Source organism: Frankliniella occidentalis, unplaced genomic scaffold (assembly GCF_000697945.3).
Source record: "Frankliniella occidentalis isolate FOCC.00 unplaced genomic scaffold, Focc_3.1 Scaffold181, whole genome shotgun sequence".
Classification (NCBI taxonomy): Eukaryota; Metazoa; Arthropoda; class Insecta; order Thysanoptera; family Thripidae; genus Frankliniella; species Frankliniella occidentalis.
In genome coordinates this window covers 404,403-414,677 of record NW_026267307.1, presented here as the reverse complement: position 1 = coordinate 414,677, position 10,275 = coordinate 404,403, and the positions used below count along the sequence as shown (strand labels likewise).

General features: G+C 48.9%; 1 protein-coding gene across 1 annotated transcript in view; it reads left to right on the top strand.

The window, feature by feature from the left end:
* The first annotated feature begins 8,084 nt into the window (after nt 1-8,084).
* Nucleotides 8,085-10,275, top strand: part of LOC113215375 (myrosinase 1-like) — a 28,552-nt gene continuing 26,361 nt past the window's right edge. Inside the window, exons 1-2 of the mRNA XM_026434991.2 lie at nt 8,085-8,250; nt 9,111-9,273. Of these exons, the coding sequence (XP_026290776.1) occupies nt 8,194-8,250; nt 9,111-9,273 (220 nt within the window). The 5' untranslated portion in view covers nt 8,085-8,193. The remainder of the gene's footprint in view (nt 8,251-9,110; nt 9,274-10,275) is intronic.

Genomic DNA, 10,275 nt, shown 5'->3' with positions numbered 1-10,275 from the left:
GATCAATGACATCACAGTCCGGATCATAAAGGAAGGCAAGCGGCCGCGAGTAGTGCACGTCGACCGCCTTGCACAGGCAAATCGACGGCGCCGGGGACGAGGTGTCAGACACGGGTCCGCACTCGCCGCGCCGTGCCATCTCCTCCTGGGAGGCGCACTGCAAATTTTGAATGACTAGAAATTTGCAAACCCGCGGCCCCGCGCGAGCATAACGACGCCACCACACGTCGAGGTGCAGGGCGAGAGGCACGCCGCACCACGCACGCTCACACAGCAGCCGAGCAGTGATGAGCATAACGACGCTGATGTCGATGCCGCCACACGTCAGGGTCGGGGTGCAGGCCAACATGCCGCACACCGCACCCGCACCGCGGTCACACACGCACGCACACAGAAGTGTGCAGGGACAGACGCCAGAGCACCCCACGGGCATAAAAAGCAGCTTTCTGCTCAAAACGAGAACCGTGGGGATGAAGGGCGTAACTCGCTTGAGCCCGCAAATGCGCCATCAGAGGGCAAATGACCGGACCAAGCTGAGCAGAGTGCAGGGGAGATGACAAGCAGGCCCCACCCTGTGTCGGTGCGAGAGCCGCGAATCGCGAACCAGTCACAGTCAGCAAAAATCACGCAGTTTCTCTGCAAAGTAATTTCAAAACAACGACGCTTGCGTTGCTGCATTGTTGTCAAAACCGGCAGAAACCAGCCGAACGTTTTCCCGGAACGACAGAGCGGCCGGCCCAGCGCTGGGCTACCCTGCCGCTCCCCGCCCCCCTCGCCATGCTAGCTACGCCGTGATTGGCTGCCGAGCGAGCCGGACGAGGGTGGGGGGTGTGCGGGCGGGGCTCAGAGCAGGGCGGCAAGCCGAGCGTCGGTCACTTTCTGTCAACCAGCCGAACCGAGCGGACGTGTGCTCACTGCGCGCCGTGCTGCGGAGTACTGTGACTGTGACCTTGTGCTGTGCCTGTGTGTGCAAACTATCCTGTGACCTTGTGCTGAGCCTGTGTGTGCGAACTACCCGGTGACCTTGTGCTGTGTTTGTGGGCGCAACCGCGCTGCGATTCGAGCTCGAACTGCCATGATGAACCTCGCGGTACGCGCCGGGTCTAGCGTCTCGGGTGCCCCCGGAGGCAGGAAGCCACCCCGCCCCCCGCACAAGAAAGAACCGGACGTGAAGCTCGGCGGAGGCAGCTGGAAGTGCCAAAGGTGTGGGCAGCTAACACAGTGCCGCCCGGAGGCAGGCCAGAAGCCACTCTGCTACTACTGCATGAAGAAGCTGCAGGCCAAACCGGGAAGCAACCGGGCGCCCGCCATCGCCATGGGTGACATACACCTCGTGTATGAGTTTGGTGCGGACGGCAGGCCGGTGTTCACCGTGGCGCCGTCAACCCCAGCTGCACCCCCGGCAGCAAGCCCAGCGGGGCGCAAGAGGACCTACTCACACTCTCCCGCCCCGCCGGGCAGGAGGACCTCTCGGGACGACAGGCAGCCGGCCCAGCCGACGGCCCACGCAGCTCCTGCACCTGCTGGCCGGAATCGTAGGGCATTGGGCCCTCGTTGCAACCGGTGCAACGCGTACGGGCACAGGCAGGCGGGCTGCACACGACCGGCGAGAAGGCAGCGCGGTGACAGGACGCGACCTGCTCCAGCGACTCCACATGTCGCCGCCGTGCCTCCAGCGGCCGCTACTGCTACCATGCCACCAGCTGTCGTGCCCCCAACTACCGCCGCCGTGCCACCAGCTGTTGTGCCCCCAGCTACTGCCGCCGCGCCACCAGCTGCTGCTGAACCTCCAGCAGCTGCTGCTGAACCTCCAGCAGCTGCCGCTGCCATTTCAGCAGCTGCCGCTGCCATTTCAGCAGCTGCCACCGATGCGCCCGCGGCGGCTCAGGCGACCGCGACTGCCTCGACCCAAACTGACCCCCTCAGTGAGTCCCTCACATCCCCGGCAGCCCCTGCCGAGGAACAAGACGTGTGGGCCGAAATGTGGGAAAATGTGTCTGCAAAGGCGAAGAGGGCGGTCCAGAAGGCAGCAGAGGCGAACGGCAGGACCGTCCCAAATTTCTTCGAGATGTCGCGCGCCTTGAAAGAGCTCGACGACGAAAACCAACATCTGTGCGACGTCGTGAAAGCGCTGGATAAAACTGTGATCACCCTAACGCAGGAAATCAGCGACTGCAGGGCGCGAGGCGTGGCCCCAATTCCGCCGCCCCTGCCGCGTCAGCCAAGGCTTGGGGAAGAGGGCTACGTGCCTCCCCCCGGCTCAAAGGTCGACCCTCCAATGCGACGGTACGAGGACATCTCCGCCCCCTCGAGCCCGGCTCAGGACCTATTTGATATAGACTTCTATTTGAATAGTCCTGCTCTTACTGAACTGGAGGCCAAGGTCGAAAGTGTTGAACTCGATGAGGAAGAGGTGAAATCCAGTGAGAAAGTAAATGAGGGACAGAAGGACGGAGAGGAGTAATGTGTTGTGCGCAGTGTTGTGTTCCTAAGTGCAGCTGTTCTAACTGCAAAATCTGCGCAGTGTTGTGTTCTTAAGTGCAGCTGTTCTCACTGTTCTAGTTTTTTCTGTTTTTTTCTCTCCACTCTCCAGCCCCAATTGGCTAGGATAGAGTTTTTTTCCTTTTTAGTTATTTTGACCTAAAGGATCATTGTTTTGAAATCACTGTTTGTGCCTCAAAGAGTTAACTTTGTTTTCTACACTCTTTTATTATTCACTCCTCCATTTCATAATCGTAAACTCTGCAGTCCTGCATTTTGTATCAAAATTCAAACGGTACTTTGCACTTGTTTCCTGTATTGGAGTTCAAAAGGACTTTGCCTGTTACTTTAATGAATAAAGCCAAATGCTAAAATCTATCTCTTTTCTTACTCAAAAAAAAAAAAAAAAACAACTTCAAACAAAAATTTTCTTTTGAAAGGGGGAAAGGGAGAGGATTTTGAACTATTATTCGAGAAGCACTGACACAGAAACGTTCAGGCCCTGAACATGAGGGGAGATGGAACATCATAAAAACGACCCTACTTTTACGAAAAGGTTTCTTTTCTTTACAATCTAATTGCGGGGGCGCAAACAGCCTTGGATGCTAATGGAGGGTTGCTCGATCAAATTAGCTTCCATGCTCAAGTCAACCACCACGGGGCCAGTTACGAAGGAGCAGCTGGAGATGGGAGCAGTTACGAGGCTGGGCCAATGAGAACACACCACCAACTTCGCCATGGAATTGGCTCAAAGTTAAGTAGCGGCAATTACTGACTGAATCTTGTTATGACTAAAAGAAATTCAGAGGGACTTAATGCATTCAAGTGGGAAACTAAATCAACTAAAATTTAAATGGGAAAAGAAATTTGCAAGAGATTTAAAAAAAAAAAAAAAAAAAAACACTTGTCCTATCAGAGGTTACTACGGAAATGGAAATTTGTTTCAGCTTTACTCTCCCCGCACTGCTAGCACTGCCAGTACCCCGGAGTCTACAAGTCAGCAACCTGGAAGCCCGTCACCTCCCTCAACCAGACCTCGAGAACGCAGACTCAGCTGGTCCAGGAAGGAGTACCACGAGACCGTCCAAGATGGAGACCACGACCCAGCATGAAGATCACTTTAGTCACTTTGAGGCACTCAGTAGGGCATGGTTTGCGACAAATGCAGTATTGCTGAACGAGAGTAAGGCAGGCCAGGTGACTGACAGCCTAACTACAGCAAGCCCCTGCCCGTCCATAACCTCAAGCCCTGGTTCCGACGTTGGTTTTAGTGGGGTTTTCCCAACGTCCTAGACGCTCCGAAGGAGGGGAACCACTCTCTCTCACTCCACCCTCCGTTTTGCATCCCCTATGCAAAAGCTCTTTCAGAGAGGGGAGGGTAGTGTTATGAAGTGAGCTTTGTTTGTAATCGACAATCGTTGCAAACGCTGAGTACTGCAGCAGACGACTCCGTCGTCTGCTGACGCGCCGCCCCCCACCACGCAGAGCCCACGGCACGGCCTGCGTGAGCGCGACCGCCTCCGCGAGGTGCCGCGCCCTAGCGGCGGGCACCCGCACCACGCTACCCCCTCCACCGCCAGGACCCTGGCGGGAGGCTCGAGCGAGCGCAAGCGGCCCGCGCCGCGCTCGGACCGACACTTCTGTTTGGGACGAGCTTGGAGAAGGACGTGCTCGCTCTCAGACTCTTACCGCGCTACCGTTGTTGCTACCGTTGTTGCTACCGCGCCGCGCTACCGTGATCACCCTGACTGACTACCTTGTAACAAGGACCTAATAAACACTTGTGCCGAAACTCAGCCTTTCCTTTAACCACACCTGCCTCCTAGTGCAACCGCGAGCCCCTGGCCCGGTTCACAACAATATAGTATTGCAGGTACATTATTTGAAGGGTGTAGATATAAGACAAACTTGAAAGGCAGCCACCTAATTTCTATTACAAATTCTTTTTTTCTTAACCATCTGACAGAATTTACTAAAACATATTACTGTAATTAAACCACAAAAGTAAATACACGTCTCTTTATAAATAAATGTGTTCTATGTGAAGAGGAAACACAAGAATAAAAGTGTAAGCAAATCCAAGCGTTTACTGCGCACAGAGCAACAGGAGGGGAGTCCAATCCACAACGTACAATGAATAAAGGGTATGTAAGAGTTCAGCCTCGGGTTCAGCGCAATCTAAAACATTGATATGTTTCTTATTACTACTAATTTACGGGAGGAATCTGAACACAATGCTGCCTTATAAGTCATCATCGTTATCTTCAAATTGAATAACATCAACAGTGTGCCTTGATTGGTCACGATAGTTTGAGGGTGTAATCCACCTTAGTGATGAATGAACGGATTAAGGATATGTGCAGAGCAGAGACAGACAGTCTTAGCAAAGTTGCAGGAATGCGGTTTTATCAGCATGCCCACGATGAGGCTTACAACGTACTTTGAAGTCCAAAAATATGGACAGAATGTCAGAATAGGAGGAAGAGGATAATAGTAAAAGAAACATCACAATCAAACAAATATTTTTGAATCAATACCCATTTTATTTCCAACTGCACAGTTAATAAAATATTCACTATAAAGTTCTAGGCTTTCGCACTAACAAGAGAACTTCAGTACCTGAAATTTGAAACACCACTTACAAAGCTCCAGTGCTACAACACTAATGGACCCAAGGAATTTATAGCTTTACGATTAGTAGGGAAATTTAGTAAAGGCCTGATTTTTTTTCAGGGAAAGTGCTTTCTCAGCTTTCCTTGTTAGCGACGTCGTGTCGTCTGCTGAAGCTGAACGTTGTGTTTTCAAAACAAAAGGCCCTCTGCCCTCTGTGCATTTTGGTGCAAGTGTTTGGTTCGTTTCTGAGTGTTTGCAGAAGGCATCGCTATCGACAAGCACAGCAGAAGCCAGTGTTTTTTTTTTGGTTGTTGGTGGTTTTGTTTGTTGTTATGGCGTTTGGTCGACGGTCGAGTTAGTTGGTTTCCGTCTCCATAATCGTGGTTTGCCAGTATGAAAGCTTTCAATAATGCTACTTTTGTACCGCCCATCTCGACAATTGCATCGAAACTTCCCTCATTTTATTGTGAACTTATTCTTGGATGTGTGGACGACTCCCAAGCGACCATCGACGACTATGAGAGCGTAACTTCGTGGTTCACCTGTTACTCACAGCACACACCAGACATACACATACAATGTGTTTTCACAAGAAGTTTTTGGCCAAGTTACTGTCAACTCTTATCGTAAACCGACCCCTAACCCACTCAGCATGGGGAAGGTTTTGATGTACCACCAAATCACAGGATTGACAAATCGGCCATGCTGTGCCAATGTCCTAGGTGAGTCAAACTTTAAAGTTTAATATTCAGGCAGAACTACATGGAGATTCTGTATTTCAGAGAGAGCCCCTTGATCATAGAAAACCGTAGTCTTATAACCTTTACTTACTGTAATAAACATGGAAATGCAAGAGTGACAAGTTGTACAGAAATCAAGTTTCAAGTGTCAAAATATGTTTTCTTTTCGTTTCTCATTGCCAAATTTGTTCTCAAGGGACGACCACTCCTTAATAACAAAGATTAGTCATTAATACGTCAAATTTTAGTCACAAATGTGAAAGTCAGCATGACTTATTGTATCATTAAGAAATGAGGGTTTTTTGATGTAATCATGACGTTTTATTGATGGTGCTGAATTTAAAACAAAAATTATTCCTAGCCAGAGTTTGCCGAGTCATTCTTATTCATCTCCATCTATTCCATCATCATGTCACCAGTTCAAATCGACTTGTTGTGCTGGCTCCACGTGATATGCGAACCTGCCACCTTGTGGTCTAAAGGTGGGCTCGCTAGCCCCTGAGCCATGCCTAACTGTGTGAGACGGGCTTGCGTGCCACTTGTGTTACAAACCAAAGTAGAGATGTGATCATCCATCTAACAGTATGGCTCTGTTCCTGTCTGATGTGTCCCAGCGTCCAGCTCACCTGTATTTGTGGATGTCATCAATCACAGTTACAGGCTACAAAAAAAATTGTAACTATGGGATGGACAACATTTGCCTTGCTCAGTGGACAAAATATAGTTCCCTAATACTTACATTGAAAAGAAAAGGCATTGGTAAAATTGCATCTTGCAATTGGACTAATTTTAATCTTTAATCAAGGTTGTCCAAAAGATAAAAAGCACAAATCATGAAAAAAATGCACCTCTTATCTGGACAAAATTGTCCATTTGTCTAGGTACAAGTCATTTGTACCCTGTTTTAGGGACTAATTTGTCCATTGAAAGATGCAAAGATTTTGTAACTCATTCTATGGAAAAAAATTGTCCCTTGACATTTAGTGTGTATACACAAATTATCTCGGCCAAATGAAACCGGAGGTGGATTGTAAAGGTACCTCGGTAAAGTTCGAACTCTGCCCTTTCGCGCGATACCACTCATGCGGTTGGTCAAAATATCAAACAGCTTCAAAAAGTGCGGAAAAGACATGCGTGTGCTCGACCGGCTGGCGCGCGGCCGGGGACGCCGGGGGACGCGCATGGTGTGCGGCCTGAGCGCTCCGTTTCTACCCCCTGATATTTGTCCAAAAGACTCTACTTTGACGAGTTACCCCTTAGGAAACCATTCAATATTTTCACTTTTGTGAGAGAAACTCCCTCTAGCGCCCAAGCGGTGAGAGATAGAGCATAACAGACGAAATTTTCGCCCTTGGAGCTCTACTTTCAAGTTACCCGTAAGGAAATCATAAACAAAAAATATTTTTTTCAACTTCTTTGGCCTTTGCTGTTTTGTACGATACCCCCTTTCAGCCCCATACGGGTGGCTGGCAGGATTTGCCGTAGGCGTTTTGTTTTGTGGGAGTGAACCTGGAGATCCCCTGAAAATTTGAAGTCTCTAGCACATCTCCTTCTTGTGGAACAGACAGACACACAGACAGACACACAGACAGACACACAGACAGACAGACAGACACGAGGTCGTTTGCATAAGCCCGATGGATAGCTTTTTCAAAGCAGAAGGGCGGGCTAAAAACAACGCTTGCATTGCAAAGATAGGCTTTGGGTGCATTTCCTCGACTTTTGTGGTGCCGAATTGTTTCGCGCAGCGTATACCTACTGAAGACCGGCGGAGGGGCGGGGGAGGGGCGGGCGGTGCGCGGCGACCTGTCAGTCATACAATAGGACGAGCTCCGGGACCCCAACAGAGTGCAATTGCCTGCAATAGGAACCACTGCACGGACCTAACAGTTACTATCCTGGATGGAACTTTTTTTTCAACTCCTTGCGATGATTTTTGAACGAGTTATTGTCGAAAAACCGACTTTGCTGCACCCTAGCATTCAAAGTGGCCCAATCTGGTTCAAATTGGCGCACGTCTACCTAGGCCTCCAGTGCGGACACACGATTCGAGTGAAAGACTAGAGGCAGAGGCCCCCCCCCCCCTTCCACGCGTACCAAATGACAATATTCTTGTTACCTTATCAGTGCACAGAACTCTTGGTAGCAAGAATAAAAACCTCCGTTCGTGTTGGTAATCTAAGAGTGCGCGTTAAGACAAAGTGTGGCCTTTCACTCGTAAAGGCACTGTTTCTTCGTTCGATTGTCCACCGTCACCCACTCATCAGACGAAGATAATTCAAGTCGAGTGCCTCATTCAAAATTCTAAGACTGGTTGTTGGGTGACGTAAGCCTCTTGTAATATAAATCGTTAGTAAGGATGGGGCGTGGGGCAAGAGATTCAGTTTCAGAAGAGCAGCGAACCTGCATTGAGATGGTGAGTAAATTTTTGCAAGGTCGTTCTCCCCTATGATTATCGACAGACATTAGTACACACACCCTAAATGTCAAGGGACAATTTATGACGGAGATGCATCGCTTAAGCGTACCTTCTAAGATGAAATTTTGAAGCTTGCGTTGTGACAACGTTATAATTTCAAGTAAACAATGTCTGATCGTGCAAAATCCCAACATCGCAATTGAGTTTAAGCATGCTGCCCCAAATCCCACCGCAGGGGCTTGGAGATTTCCTTATTTGACACACCGCATTCAAAAACGTCTTCTGAAGACTTGCGATGTGACAACAATTATTGACGTAGACGTACCATTTCATCGTTGCATTTCTGTTTCACTTTATCAGAGGGAATTTAAAGGCCCTTTAGGAATAGTGGTCCTCTTGTACTTTACCACTCCTACGACCGCGACCTGTGGCTGTGCGCAAAGCTTCGTGACGCCTTGAGAGTCTTTATGCGAAGCGAGATGCGCGAGTTGTCGAGGTGGATCAGTGTTATTTCCGCGGCCCAAATAATGACCTCAAAACTTCTCAAGGGTATTCCGCCACAGCTCGAAATCGAACTATACTATTTATATAAATGTTACTTCTGTATAGTTCCGCTTCGCGGTCCAGCGATTTAATAGTTCAGCCAGCTACACTACCTACAGCCACTCGCCTCATTCGCTCATCTGCCTGGCGAAGTCTGTTACGCTAGGTTCTACAACCACTTGAATCGTGGGTGTGGGCCCCTAAGATCCGAGAGCCGCGTCAGCGGAGACCGGCCGAACCTTACGGCGCGACTCTGAGAGAGGGCGCTGCTTTAGATATATCAAATAAGTTCTGTTCTTTTTCTGTTTTGCCAGACTGAAACGTCGATGCTCATAACGCACCTTGCTCTCGCTTGCTGTCTAGCCGGCGCAAGTGGCCGGCTACTGACGGCTGAAGACAGTATCGCGTTGCCTAAGGGGCTTCTCATTGGTGCCGGGGTGTCAGCTGTGCAGACAGAAGGGGCCTGGAATGAGGACGGTGAGTCAGAAAAATGAAAGTTTTCTCACCAGTTCAATGCTTGTTCCGTTTGAGCGATAACTAGAGATAGAGTAAACGCTCCAGGCTGAGCTAGCAGGCCACGGCTACTGCACTCGGTGGTGTGAGAATGAATGACAGTCCATCTAAGGGGGGTTATAACTTTTTAGGCCAAAATTTGGGGTTTCAAGCTGATTCTACCATAAATAACTGAAAGAAGGCTGGCTTATACAGACATAACCACCAACTGTAGGGACATTTACGGAAAATATTTCACTTGAGAAATTTTAAATCTCAATGGAAATCAGGTAGCTAAGGCGGAAGATTTGCTGTCAAAAATCGTAAAAAGCTTTAATCAAGTCAATTTACCGACTAGCAAAGTATCTGAGTGAGCGAGGAAGGCCGGGTAGACGGCGGGGCGGCGGTGGGCAAGGTGTTCCCTACAATCGAGAATATACGTATCGGGGTTATTTGCGTAATAGACCATTCCGCTAAGCCGAAACAGAAGAAGAGAAGGAAGAAGCAAATAAATATTTTGGGACTTAATGGACCTTCTTACACAGCATTTTACAACTCTTACATGTTCAAAATGTTTTTTTAAAGCAAATGTGATATTTTTAAGACAACAAATCACTCACAAATTGGCCCCATCAGCTCTAAACGATACCTTTGCTTCTTCCTTCTCTCTTTTTTTTTTTTGGCTCAGCGAAATGGTCTATTAATTGTAGAAAACCCATAGTTTCTAGAACAAAACCGAGTAGACCGTTTAGCGCACACTACCTACCCAAAGCTGAGATATCCCGTGTTAAAAACGGTTGTAAACCGCACTGCAGCGTCGTCGTCTTGTCATGGTGTTCAACTTACAAGTCGAGTCATTGTCTCTCACATTCTAACAAAATATTTATTCACTCTGTATGAACGTAGGTATGGCATGAACTAGGATATCTGGAATCGGTCACCTCCTTCATCCCTACGTCATACCTACGTTCATACAGAGTCCAATAA